At 36.4% G+C, this 15,041-nt stretch overlaps 2 protein-coding genes across 2 annotated transcripts in view; one reads left to right on the top strand and one right to left on the bottom strand.

Annotated features, from left to right (window-relative positions):
- The window catches only part of LOC143251177 (glutamate receptor ionotropic, kainate 2-like), a 49,369-nt gene extending 37,972 nt beyond the window's left edge, over positions 1-11,397 (top strand). Inside the window, exons 10-15 of the mRNA XM_076502587.1 lie at positions 947-1,153; positions 3,133-3,494; positions 3,933-4,131; positions 5,664-5,889; positions 7,998-8,263; positions 10,155-11,397. Of these exons, the coding sequence (XP_076358702.1) occupies positions 947-1,153; positions 3,133-3,494; positions 3,933-4,131; positions 5,664-5,889; positions 7,998-8,263; positions 10,155-10,322 (1,428 nt within the window). The 3' untranslated portion in view covers positions 10,323-11,397. The remainder of the gene's footprint in view (positions 1-946; positions 1,154-3,132; positions 3,495-3,932; positions 4,132-5,663; positions 5,890-7,997; positions 8,264-10,154) is intronic.
- Positions 11,398-12,269: 872 nt separating this feature from the next.
- Positions 12,270-15,041, bottom strand: part of LOC143250366 (uncharacterized) — a 13,169-nt gene continuing 10,397 nt past the window's right edge. Inside the window, exon 4 of the mRNA XM_076500811.1 lies at positions 12,270-12,431. Coding sequence (XP_076356926.1) covers positions 12,270-12,431 — 162 coding nt within the window. The remainder of the gene's footprint in view (positions 12,432-15,041) is intronic.

Raw genomic sequence — 15,041 nt, forward strand, 5'->3', positions numbered from 1 at the left:
ATTAATAATTAATTAATAATGTTTAGAAACATTATTACTAATATTATTATATTTAATGTGTAGAAACGTTATTTCTAATATTATTATATTTAATGTTTGGAAACGTTATTTCTAATATTATTATATTTAATGTGTAGAAACGTTATTTCTAATATTATTATATTTAATGTGTAGAAACGTTATTACTAATGTTATTGGCCTGGCATGGCCAAGCGCGTAAGGCGTGCGACTCGTAATCCGAGGGTTGCGGGTTCGCGCCCGCGTCGCGCTAAACATGCTCGCCCTCCCAGCCGTGGGGGTGTATGATGTTACGGTCAATCCCATTATTCGTTGGTAAAAGAGTAGCCCAAGAGTTGGCGGTGGGTGGTGATGACTAGCTGCCTTCCCTCTAGTCTTACACTGCTAAATTAGGGACGGCTAGCACAGATACCCCTCGAGTAGCTCTGTGCGAAATTCCAAAACAAACTAATATTATTATATTTAATGTGAAGAAACGTTATTTCTAATATTATTATATTTAATGTGTGCAAACGTTATTTCTAATATTATTGTATTTAATGTGTACAAACGTTATTACTAATATTATTGTATTTAATATGTGCAAACGTTATTTCTAATATTATCGTATTTAATGTGTAGAAACGTTATTTCTAATATTATTATATTTAATGTGTAGAAACGTTATTTCTAATATTATTGTATTTAATGTGTACAAACGTTATTACTAATATTATTGTATTTAATGTGAAGAAACGTTATTTCTAATATTATTGTATTTAATGTGTAGAAACGGTATTTCTAATATTATTGTATTTAATGTGTAGAAACGGTATTTCTAATATTATTGTATTTAATACAACGTATTATCTTTTACTGCTAAACACAATAATTAAAACATTTTTTCATTTTGTTTTTGATATAACTCTAATAAAATTATTTTGTCTAGAACGCCCCCTACATGATACTCAAAGAAGATCGTACCAAAGCTCTCACGGGAAACGACCGATACCATGGTTACTGTGTGGACTTGATTCGAGAAATTTCAAAGATTCGTGGATTCAAGTACACAATCAAAGAAGTTTCAGATAAAACTTACGGTAAAAAAAACAAGCATGGAGAATGGAATGGAATGATTCGAGAACTAATAGATGGGGTAAGGGTCAATCTTCAATGTAATTATATTTATAAGCTAAGAGAGCCTTACCAAGCTCTTTTATAGGGTGTTCGGAAAGTCACTTTGCTGTTTTGTAATCATATTTTATTCAGTCTATTTCAAGCCAGCAACTAATAGCAGTGTTTAGAAACAAAATAAGAAGGATCCAAGCCTGTATTGATGTCAACGGAGGTCACTTTCAACACTGTTTATAATTGTCATTCATATTTACCTCCTGTATTCTATATTGAAACATGTCTGTTAATAAATATATAAGTGCACAGTGACTTTCCGAACACCCTGTATAATGTCTGGCTGGTATGCATTCTGAGACTAAGGGAACCTTACCAAGTTCATATGTTGTCTGGATGACATATTATCAGGATAAGGAAACGTTAAGAAGGTCATATACTGTTTTGTTTATATATTATTTTTTTGCTTTCAGTCGTATGTTCCTCAAGATATTAAAATATCTCATTGGAGTTTGAGTCTTGTAACCATAATTAATTTCTAAGCTAATGTTGCCAAGTAATATAACAGCTATGATTCTCTATTATTGTTTCAGTTACTGTATAACCTTTTAGTACTTTATAACACAAGTTTTTATTCTTGACTTTGTTTGTCTGTTTGTTTTTTAATTTCGCGCAAAGCTACACTAGGGCTATCAGTGCTAGCCGTCCCTAATTTAGCAGTGTAAGACTAGAGGGAAGGCAGCTAGTCATCACCACCCACCGCCAACTCTTGAACTACTCTTTTACCAACGAATAGTGGTATTGACCGTCACATTATATCGCCCCCACGGCTGAAAGGGAGAGCATGTTTGGTGTGACAGGGATTCGAATCCGCGACCTTCGGATTACGAGTCAAAAGTACCTTATCCACCTGGCCATGCCGGGCCTACTCTTGACTTAACCTTGATAATGTCAGTCCAAACTTATAAGGACAACATTTTTTACAGACAGGAAACGTGAAACTTAGAATGTCTCCCTTGGTCTGGTGATTATGGTACTGGACTTGCAATATGTAAGCCGCAGATTTGAATCTTGGTACTATAAAGCAGAGTCACTACCCCCCACCGTTAACTCTTGAGCTACACTTTAAGAATGAATAGTGGTATTAAACGGGGGCTGGCTTGGCCTAGCGCGTTAAGGCGTGCGCTTCGTAATCTGAGGGTCGCGGCTTCGCGCCCGAGTCGCGCCAAAACATGCTCGCCCTCCCAGCCGTGGGGGCGTTATAATGTTACGGTCAATCCCACTATTCGTTAGTATAAGAGTAGCCCAAGAGTTGGCGGTGGGTGGTGATGACTAGCTGCCTTCCCTCTAATCTTACACTGCAAAATTAGGGACGGCTAGCACAGATAGCCCTCGAGTAGCTTTGTGCGAAATTCCAAAAAAACCAAACCAAGGTATTAAATGTCTCGTTTTAATGTTCCCACGGATAAAATAGAATACCGCGTAGTTTTGCGTGAGGCCTAGCATGGATTGATGGTTAGGGTTCTCGATTCGGAATCTCTGAGATGAGGGTTGGACTCTTCATCCCACTAAATATGCTCGCCCTTTAAGCCGTGTGGCGGTCAGTCCCACTATTCTTGGTAAAAGAGTAGCCCAAGAGTTAACGGTGGATGTTGATGACTAGCTGCCTTCCCTCTTGTCTTTCACTACTATATTAGGGACGGCTAACGCAGATAGCCCTTATGTACCTTTGCGCGAAAGTAAAAAAAAAAAAAAAAACAATTACAAAGAATGTTTTGGCGTGAAATTCAATATATTATTAAGAGCTATTTCTAAATTGGTATATTGCATGCTTTTGACTTCAAGGTGATTATACACTGACGTCTGTTTCTAGCTGCAGCTTTATATATTTACTTGTTGTAATAAGACGTGAAAAACTAAAATTTGGCACAAACTGTAAATCTTTCCATGACTCTTGCGTGTTTTGACTTTTTTTAAAAATCCTTAAACATTTCACTGTATTTCCAGAACGCGGATATCGCAATCGGTGACCTGACGATTACTTATGAACGTGAGGAAGTTGTAGATTTTACGATGCCCTTCATGAACCTTGGGATCAGCATCCTCTTTAGGAAACCCGCCAAGAAAGTTCCAAAGCTCTTTTCTTTCCTGTCACCCTTGTCCTTGGAAGTGTGGGTGTACATGGTGACTGCCTTCTTAGGGGTCAGCATCTTCCTTTTCGTCGTAGCTAGGTTCAGCCCATATGAGTGGACCAACCCTCATCCATGTGAACCAGAACCGGATACTTTAGAAAACCAGTTCAGTCTTTTGAATACTCTGTGGTTCACGATTGGTTGCTTGATGCAACAAGGCTCAGAACTAACTCCCAAGTAAGTTTGTATTTTGTAACCAGGAATCATCGTACAAAATAATTGATAGTGTTAGTTTACACATTCTTATTAACCTCTTGAAATAACTTAAACAAAATAACCAGAGATGTGGAGGAAGTTCACTGATATTGTTTTGTTTCTTGAATTCTCTGCTCACCTATCAGAACAACAGAACATTTAAGCAGAGAAAGCGACGTAATGATGTCGGAGGTCCGTTGCACGCAACGTTTTTAACTTTTCATATATTTATAAATTAGGAAAATTAATAACAAAATATTACGATAATTCTTTCTAAATAAGGTCTTAAAACATTACAAAATGTTCCGATAAAAGTGGATAAAATACGTACAAAAATTCCGCGATAAATCATGTTTTATAAAGTTGGACTTACTGATGACTTTTGTGTGTGTGTTTATGACCAACACTATAAACTTTCAGAGCGATGTCGACTCGTGTGGTTGCTGGTATCTGGTGGTTCTTTACCCTCATTATGGTATCCTCGTATACAGCCAACCTAGCAGCCTTCCTCACCGTAGAAAGATTGGTTACTCCGATAGAGAGTGCTGATGACCTGGCCAAACAGTCCACTATTCATTACGGATGCGTCCAGTCTGGTTCCACGCAAGCTTTTTTTGAGGTAAGTTTGTTTCTTTGTAGTGAATTTCGCGTAAAGTTACATAAGGACTAACTGCGCTAGTCGTCCCTAATTTGGCAGTGTAAGGGACTACAGGGAAGGCAGCTAGTTATCACCACCCACAGCCAACTCTTGGACTAATCTTTTACCAACGAACAGTGGAATTGACCGTCATATTATAATGTCATTGATGGGAAAGGGACTCGAAACTTCGACCTTCCGATTGGGAGTCAAGTACCCTAACCATCTCTCGACGCTGGACCTTTGAGGTAAAAACAGTTGAAGTAAGACAAAATGTTAAAGAAATCAGCATTATGATATATTTGTTTACGTCACTGACAGAGATTACCATTGTTTTCTAAACCCATGTAAGTTTTCTTTGTTACGATATTCGTGTACAGTTGCACGAGGGTTATTCGTAAGGGCCCGGTATGGCCAGGTGGGTTAAGGCGTGCGACTCGTAATCTGAAGGCAGCGAGTTCAAATCCCCGTCACACTAAACATGTTCGCCCTGTCAGCCGTGGGGGCGTCATAATGTGACGGTCAATCCCACTATTCGTTGGTAAAAGAGTAGCCCAAGAGTTGGCGGTGGGTGGTGATGACTAGCTGTCTTTACTCTAGTCTTACACTGCTAAATTAGAGATGGCTAACGCAGATAGCCCTTGTGAAGCTCTGCGCGAAATTCAAAAACAAACCAAAACAGTCTTTCTTCAACCTGTTTTACCTTCCTAGTTACTCCCACCATCCCAGTCTGCGGATTTACAACGCTAAAATTAGGGGTTCTATTCCCCTCGGTGGACACAGCAGATGTGGCTCTGCTATAAAAAAAACACACACACCATCCCATAATTCTTGTAATTCTTTTATGTCGATTTCTTAATATTATAATATTAAAATCTTTCTATTACACTTGTAACGAAAATGCACTAATGTCTTGCGTTTGAAAAATACGTTTGGCTTAACGTGCACGTGCAATGGGTTTCAGTTCTCACGTCCAATAAGAACTGCGGTTAGGGTTAAATTTAGGCCTTTATAATAGAAAAACAACGAACCTCTGGTTACGTATAGAGATTTGTGATTTGTAAACAAACTGAACTTAAAGTTACGTTTAAGCTACCAGGAGGTGGGCAATACTTTTTTAGAGGAGGGGGCACTCCATGAATTTTGGTAAGTTATTGCAGGCCGCACATTGCTACTGTATTAAATTCAATTAGCACAGCATCGACTGTATAAAGACCCCTTTGTTTTTTCCACAATTACCGGGAGTCATGACGCGCACGAAAGAAATGTTAGATGGGCTGTATTTTGTCCACCCTTGATTTAAAACTTCATGATCATGAACTTATGGTTAATTTTAGTTCGTGTACAACATCTTCAAACATATGATTTTGATACGTAAACTTCACCACTGAAAGACAAGAAGTTACGATCAGTCTTCTTGTCGATTATTCAGTCATTTCCGAAACAGTACTGACTTTCATCTCATTTGATTTCTCTGTCACCAATAACACAAATAAATGAACATTTTTCCTCAGGAATCCAACATTCCAACGTACAAAAGGATGTGGAACTTCATGGAGTCGACAAGACCCAGAGTGTTCGTAGAGTCTATTGAGAAAGGAGTTGAACGAGTTCGAAATGAAAACTATGCTTTTCTAATGGAATCAACTACTATAGAATACCTGGTGGAGAGAAAATGTGATCTGATGCAAGTTGGTGGACTCCTTGATACTAAAGGCTTTGGAATAGCCACTCCATCTGGTAAGACTCCACCGTCCTAAGTTATTTACAGTTAGTTGAGATAAAGTTAGAATACACTGCTTGAAACAGTTAAGAGATAACTAGATTTCAAGTACGACAAAGCACAGTTACTGTTGATAAGTTAAGTTAATCATGTCCTTGAGGTACTATTTTATGTAAAGTATGTGTAGGTTGGCAAATCGTGTGATCTGACTCCATTATTTTTGCAGTTTATTTTAACAACAACAGAGTGTGGTCAGATTAATGGTTAAACACAGTAGGAGGTCGTGTTATATAAATGAGTATCTTTTGTAATTTATATAGCAAATAATGCATTCAGTAGTACATGTAAAGGACTGTCTTGTGTTGAACTTTGTTCTTTCATCGTATATGTCTGATCATGTTAATATGTGAGCAGGTAACAAACCTGTTTACATCTGCGAGTGCCTGTTGTATCATTTTGTTTTTAACGTTACTGTGCACCAAAATTTCATTTAGATTTTTTAATATGTAGGTAACAAGTAATAGGTGGGTCCTTGGAAACATGTTCAGTAGTAGGGTCTTCAATAAGTATTGTGCAATAGTTTAGTATAATATCTGTGATCTTCTTATTGGTCGAGTGGTATGTTAACACAAGTGGAATACGATTGGTGTATTCTTTCTTGGTATGATTGAGTGTTTGTTTCTGGTATATGAACTAGCTTTGGCGACTACATCAAGGATGAGAGAATCGTGGAAGTGATTTTTATATAAAAAAAAGTCTTCATGTCACTAGATTTATTACCGCTATGATCACTGTGTAGTTTGCTCACAATTTCTATAACTATACAATATATTGATTTGCTGTTACTGTTCCAGTGAAAAGATTTGAAATGTAGGTAACCGTGTGAATGTGTTCCTTTGTAACGTATACTAGTGGTCAGATGGTTGTCTTGTATTTGTATGTTAATGTAGGTACGTGTGTGGATGTGTTTCTTTGTAATCTAATCTATACTAGTGGCCAGATGGTCGTCTTCTATTTGTATGCTAATGTAGATACAACATTAGCATTTATTTCATCTATATTGTACTTGGTTAGAAACTCATGATAAATGATAACGCACTACTGACCACATCCTGTACAATGAGTGATTAGACTGACCCCACCCACACATGATTTGAATCCAGTTAAACATGTGTAAGAGATGTTGGACTACTGACCACTTCCTGTACAATGAGTGATTAGACTGAACCCCACCCACACATGATTTGAATCCAGTTAAACATCTGTAAGAGATTTTGGACTACTGACCACTTCCTGTACAATGAGTGATTAGACTGAACCCTACCCACACATGATTTGAATCCAGTTAAACATGTGTAAGAGATGTTGGACTACTGATCACTTCCTGTACAATGAGTGATTAGACTGAACCCCACTCACACATGATTTGAATCCAGTTAAACATGTGTAAGAGATGATAGAAGGATCTTTGTCATCATACGATACACCTACAAACAGTGTTCTGGAATAAGCCTTATTACCCCTAAACCCGTGGATTCGTTCTCTTTAAATGCCACATCGAAGGTCGACTTATATCAGTGCCCAATTAAATTACTGTTTTTATGAGCATGCAAAATGTAATGAACTTCAAAATAAATAGCACCAATCCACTTCAGTGGTAAATATTTACATATCAGATCATGTGATTGGTCAACTAATTCTTGTTGTACCGTAAACAAGTAATCTCAGGGGTGCTATAGGAAATATTTAACATTATTTTTGTCTTGTCGATTTTACAATATGAAAACCTTAATCATGCCTTTTTGTCAACAGTGTATCACCAAGTGCCTCTCTCTAGGAATTTCAAAAGAAGCAGCAAACAGTTAAAAAAGATAAAACACGAAAGGAATAATAATACGTCATTGAAATAAGCGTGACGTAAGGATTCAACTCTCCTTTGTTTCTGGTCATTTATCAGAGTTTTGTTGAAACTCATTTTAATTGGCTGAAAAATAAATACAATGTCTTTTCACTTCCCGTTGATAAAAAGAAATCACATTTCAGAAATAATAATTCTAAAAAATTGTACGAAACAAACGGTATAACTTAGACGGTTATAGCTAAACAGATTATCCTTCATTTCTAGGTTCTCCCTACAGAACAGCTATTTCAAGCGCCATACTGAAACTACAAGAAAGTGGCGCCCTCCATATATTAAAACGGCGATGGTGGAAGCAGGAAGATCCTCAGTGTGAACAAGAGGTGAAAACTGGTTCGGGAAGAGCCAGTGAGCTTGGTTTAGATAATGTAGGTGGCGTTTTCGTAGTTCTGATGGCTGGACTAGGTTTTGCCTGCGTCATAGTTCTCGGCGAATTTACTTGGAAGTCAAGAAAAGTCGCTGTAGAGGAAAGGGTAAGAAAACAAAATAACGACTCAGTAATTAGTTTCACGTGATAATGTAACACACAAATAGGAAAACAAATTTAAAATGGCAAATAATTAATAATTAGGCTTACGTGATATTAGCATACTACCGTATTCTGCGCCTTGTAAGTTTGGAAACAATTCTAAGAAAAATATATTTTGACTTAGCAACCAACACCTTCATACAGCCTTGACTTTTCTTCAACCTTCTGAGTAAATACGGTCAAATACATCATATTATTCACAGTATATATTGAGAATTGTAGTTAAATTGAATGTTTTATACCATTGAAAATACTTGTAAGTAATGAGGTTACGATCTGTATGAGAGGCCGTTTTGAATAGAACCCAAGCTAACCTTTTGCTTTAACCCATCAATTTTGTCTTGGAGGACGTATGAGAGTTTTTCAAGGCATTTTTTAAAGAAAAAGGTGCATCTTACAAGGTGTAAAATACGGTAATCAGAAAATAAAGCCAAAAAGTAAACAATTAGGCTTAGGTGATGCTATACTATACAAAACAGAAAACAAAAAGTAAATAATTAGAACCTAGGCTTAGGTGATGCTATAGTATACGAAACAGAAAACAAAAAGTAAATAATTAGAACCTAGGTTTAGGTGATGCTATAGTATACGAAACAGAAAACAAAAAGTAAATAATTAGAACCTCTGCTTAGGTGATGCTGTAGTATACAAAATAGAAAACAAAAAGTAAATAATTAGAACCTAGGCTTAGGTGATGTTGTAGTGTACAAAATAGAAAACAAAAAGTAAATAATTAGAACCCAGGCTTAGGTGATGCTGTAGTATACAAAATAGAAAACAAAAAGTAAATAATTAGAACCTAGGCTTAGGTGATGCTGTAGTATACAAAATAGAAAACAAAAAGTAAATAATTAGAACCCAGGCTTAGGTGATGCTGTAGTATACAAAATAGAAAACAAAAAGTAAATAATTAGAACCTAGGCTTAGGTGATGCTGTAGTATACAAAATAGAAAACAAAAAGTAAATAATTAGAACCTAGGCTTAGGTGATGCTGTAGTATACAAAATAGAAAACAAAAAGTAAATAATTAGAACCTAGGCTTAGGTGATGCTGTAGTATACAAAATAGAAAACAAAAAGTAAATAATTAGAACCTAGGTTTAGGTGATGCTATAGTATACAAAATAGAAAACAAAAAGTAAATAATTAGAACCTAGTTTTAGGTGATGCTATAGTATACAAAATAGAAAGCAAAAAGTAAATAATTAGAACCTAGTTTTAGGTGATGCTATAGTATACAAAATAGAAAACAAAAAGTAAATAATTAGAACCTAGGTTTAGGTGATGCTATAGTATACTAAATAGAAAGCAAAAAGTAAATAATTAGAACCTAGTTTTAGGTGATGCTATAGTATACTAAATAGAAAATAAAAAGTAAATAATTAGAACATGGGCTTAGGTCATACTATGGCACACTAATCATAAGACACGCCCAAAAATGTGAATAATTAGTAATTAAACGTAAGTGATACTACAGGAAGTAGTGAAATAAGACCTGTACCGAAAGTATTTAAAGCCACTTTAAAGTTTGCGCCACACTAATTAGTTAAATGGGCTCTTGAAAATAGTGGCACCATCTGTTTACTGTTTGATTTTATTTTCATTTTGAAATGTACGGTTAACGATTTTCATCAGAATTCTCAGGCGTGCGTCCTAAACTCCCTATTGTAAGTTGGAACAGTACTATCCTGGGAAATATTTGATTGGAAATTTTCACTTTAAATCTCATCAAATTCCGTTTTCCACCTTCCACTCCAACATGTGGCTTAAGAATAATTTGTTTGTCAAGTTTTCTTATACATGTTACATTTAGAGTTGTCCTTTCTGTTGTGTAGGAACCACTCTGTGTGGAGTTGTGTAAGGAGCTCAAGTTTGCCATTACTTGTGGAGGATCCACTAAACCGATCGAGAAATCTCGCGAGAACCATCAACCAACAAATAGTCTCCACTTCATGCCTCTTACGAGCTTTGAAAACGTAGGCGCTAAAGAAATTGTATCTTGACATTATGACACTGACACCAGTTACTTCCGCTAGGTGGAGGACATTGTAAGCGCCATCGAGTGGAGTCTTTCTTCAGCAAAATAGCCACTTACAATCCACACACACACACACAAATTACAGTTATGTTAGAGTCTATATTATTGTCAAAGTGTTTAAGCTAGCTGTATATTTTGCAAGTTAACAAAGAAATGTGAATACTATTGCTATTGTGCAATGAGCTTTTGGTATGCAAGCTAATTAGTAGCAGTAATGTGATATTTGGTCCTATGTTACCTAGCGGTATATTATATTTTAATTTTGTTAGTGCATTCGATGGTTAAATGTGTTATTCTAAAATCGTATTTTCCTTACATGTATGCACCACATCTAATCGTGATAAAGCTATGAAATAATGTTGTACTGTTGTTGCTAATTGTACTTACGAATTTCTAGTTTGATAGAAAAAGTTTTGTCAATTTTATCCACGAGCTTAAGTAACGAAAACATATGACAACAGTCCATAATTGTGTTCAATAAGGAATGCTTGAGAACAATGGTAAACATATGACAACAGTCCATAATTGTGTTCAATAAGGAATGCTTGAGAACAATAGTAAACATGTGACAACAGTCCATAATTGTGTTCAATAAGGAATGCTTGAGAACAATGGTAAACATATGACAACAGTCCATAATTGTGTTCAATAAGGAATGCTTGAGAACAATGGTAAACATATGACAACAGTCCATAATTGTGTTCAATAAGGAATGCTTGAGAACAATGGTAAACATATGACAACAGTCCATAATTGTGTTCAATAAGGAATGCTTGAGAACAATGGTAAACATATGACAACAGTCCATAATTGTGTTCAATAAGGAATGCTTGAGAACAATGGTAAACTGCTGTTGATAGAAGATTATAATTGAAGTTATGAAATGCTCAGAAATGTCCATGTCTAAATAAAATGCTCAATCGGTACCCTATAGTTTATTTATTATCCAGTAACTAGAAGATAGTTTTTAGAAGATTTATTCTACCAATGCGACCGTAACCGCCAGTAAATAAATATTAATAACTCGTCTTAAAAATATAGATGGCTGATTAAACATGAATATTTATAAATCAGTTTATTTGTTGTACTTCGAGAAAACCTACGCGATATTCATCTACACTAGCCGTTCTTAATATAGCAATGATAGTCAGGAGAGAAGGCAGCTAGTCAACATCACCCACCTCCAACTCTTGGGGGCTACTCTGTCAAACCAAATATTGGGGTTTCCCCACTCCCCTTTTCTTATACTGCACTCACGGCCCCAAAATGTGAAGCGTAATTTATCTCCATTTCTTGAAGGTAACGAGGTACAAATCAAAGAAACCTCAGATTCACAGTCCAGAACATTAAGCAGGGAGTCAGTACTTGTCTCCTCGATTCAAATCCTCACTTTTGATCTCTTTTCGTCATTATAGCAGCTTTAATTTGTGGTGGGACAGTTGTTTAAAGTGGCCCTTAACCTTTATTTATCAGACACCAGAAAATTGTTGTTGGGTTACATTTAACCTTTTTATTTTGTTTATTTATTGTTTATTAGTGCTAAAACACTCACAGAAAACGTGGATAGGGGTGGATGACAGGTATCGTACTGGTAGAAACTTCACTGAATTTTCTATGGACTGAACACATTTACTTGTTTGGCTCCTAAGAACATAACAGCTTTTATCAGGGTCACATGAATTGTCCTCTTCGTTGTCCTTCAGAGCCGCATAAGTTGTCCTCTTCGTTGTCCTTCAGAGTCGCATAAGTTGTCCTCTTCGTTGTCCTTCAGAGTCGCATAAGTTGTCCTCTTCGTTGTCCTTCAGAGTCGCATAAGTTGTTCTCTTCGTTGTCCTTCAGAGTCGCATAAGTTGTCCTCTTCGTTGTCCTTCAGAGTTGCATAAGTTGTCTTCTTCGTCGTTGTTCTCCAGTCTCATAAGTTGTTCTCTTCGTCGTTGTTCTCCAGTCTCATAAGTTGTTCTCTTCGTCGTTGTTCTCCAGTCTCATAAGTTGTCCTCTTCGTCGTTGTTCTCCAGAGTCGTCTCATAAGTTGTCCTTCTTCGTCGTTGTCCTCCAGAGTCACACGAGTTGGTGTCTTCATTGCCAGAGAATATGACTAAAGAACTTTATACAGAACTGAGAACTGGACTAGTATTACGATTATACAAACACTGAGACTGATCTAGGATTTCACGTATATGCATTTTTAGTGACTAATCACATCTGATATGTATTGTAAATGTTCAGTGCTACTGTCTTACATTTGGTACCAGTTTCATCTTGTCGGTTTCCACAGATCGAAGTCAGTTAGGATCGTTGGTACTAAACACTAATAATTAGTGTCTAGTTCCGGAATACCAAACGAATAAACTTTCAAAAAGACTGTAATCCAACGTTTCCGAGTTGTTCACAACCTTTTATCAAAATGTATTTTGTTATCAATAACTCCTGATCAAAGCACATTAACCATATAGAAAACAACTAATAACAACTCTACCGCTGTGGTAATTTCAAAACCTTTTACTTGTTATTTTCTATCACGGAGTAACATTTCCGGAAGTACACTCTAAAACTATTGAGGTAATGAAGTCGTGATTCTTTGGATTAAACCTGAAAATCCATCAGAATAATTCTCGTGTTATCCAAACACAAACACTATTAAATGTAATCCATCATATGAATTCCATAAAGGGGCGTAATTTTGAAATTTGTTGGACTGGTGTATAACTCTCTTTTTCTACCAAAATCTTGAGAAATGCCTCTATTCTGCATTTTCACCTCTTGCCAGTTTTGCAGTATTAACAAAAAAAAAAAAAAATGAAATGTTTGCAACCATCCAGTCTTTGAATCTCGTCAAATTTAAAAACGTACTCTTTTGATAGTTGTACATTGTGTACCAAGATTTCGTGCCCTGTTTCTAAATATGAATTCACATAATATACCCTTTCACCTTCGCGGCACTAGAAACCATTTCCAATGATTTTTTTTTTCAATGTATAGATTTTCGACATGATGTTGTTTTTTGAATTAAGCACAAAGCTACACAATGGGCTATCTGTGCTCTGCTCACCACGGGTATCGAAACCCAGATTTAAGCGTCGTAAGACCGCGGACATACCGCTGAGCCACTGCGACACCGTGTCGCAACATTCAGCGAGTTGTAAAGTAAAGGGTTACAGTATACTGTACATTCAGTAGAGGTAAGCGAGTGTAAGTAAAGCGGGTTAGCATTATACCGTACATCCAGCGGAGTGTAAGCAAAGCGGGTTACAGCATAACTGTACATTCAGTAGAGCAGAGTGTAAAGTAAAAAGGGTTACAGTATACCGTACATCCAGCGAGAGTGTAAGTAAAGCGGGTTACAGCACAATCGTACATCCAGCGAGTGTAAGTAAAGCGGGTTACAGTATACCTGTACATCCAGAGGTGTAAGCGAGTGTAAGTAAAAGCGGGTTACAGGAGTACACTGTAACATCCAGTAAGAGTAAGCATGAGTGTAAGCAAAAGCGGGTTACAGTATACTGTACATTCAGCTGAGTGTAAGTAAAGCGGGTTACAGTATACTGTACATTCAGCAGAGTAAGCCGAGGTCGAGTGTAAGTAAAGCGGGTTACAGTATACTGCACCTGCAGTAGAGTACAGCAGCGGGAGCGTGTAAGTAAAGCGGGTTACAGTATACTGTACATTCCTATGTCTATGTACTCTATAAAGTGTAGCTATTGGACTTGGAGGCAGTTGTTAGAGAATAAGTGTCACACTTGTGTTTATATATTGTACCCTTTCTATGGAGTAAGAAGAGAACAGTGACGTCATGTATTAATTATGATAATTTTCTATTAATGTTTAAATTTTACACATTATGTGACTTTCAGATATCATATACCACCACATAACACATCAAAAAAATAAAGCGAAATGTTCATTTAGCATAACATTCCCCATATTGTCGATTTCTCTAAAGTAGTCCGTTAGCGATTCACTAGGCGTGAAGCGACGTGCACCAGAGGGGCGTTATTTGGTTGAATTAATGGATGGCATCAGAGTTATTTTGTTGAATGAAAAGTTCAATTTTATATTTGCAAAAGGTTCAGTAAAACAAATGAGACATTTCTGAGATGCCATATCTAGTTGAACAAACATCGAATGAAAATTTTAAAGGAAATCGGACCAGAACGTAAAGCCTTTCACGTAAAATGCAGATGCCTGCAGTCATTTATTTAAATATATAATTGTCAAAAGACATAAATTCCAGGTTAAGTATAGTGGTAACACAGACGAACAGAAATCGAGATGTGTCACAATGAGATTTAATAAACGCTTTGTTTAAAACATTCAGTGTTAGTGTTGTATATGAATAATTACGTCGCGCAGCCAACTTCCCTTTATAAAGATAGATAATGTCTAGGAACACATTCAATACATATAGATGTCGCTATACAAACATAACAACGCGGAGATCAGTGGAGTGTAGGATACAAATCTGATGAAAGTTCACACACTTCAAGAAAGCTGCTGACGTGGTAACAGTACGTATATTTTCCAACATTTTGGTACCAATAAAATGAGTTTAATGGTGTACGGTAGCAGATCGAAAATATGTACAAATATTCAAGATAAAAAGCATATCTGTATTCTGAACTGAATTCTACTGAATACTAACTCCAATCTCCTTTTCGTTTTGTTTTATAAAGTTAACCAAACAACA

This window comes from Tachypleus tridentatus, chromosome 5 (assembly GCF_004210375.1).
Source record: "Tachypleus tridentatus isolate NWPU-2018 chromosome 5, ASM421037v1, whole genome shotgun sequence".
Lineage (NCBI taxonomy): Eukaryota > Metazoa > Arthropoda > Merostomata > Xiphosura > Limulidae > Tachypleus > Tachypleus tridentatus.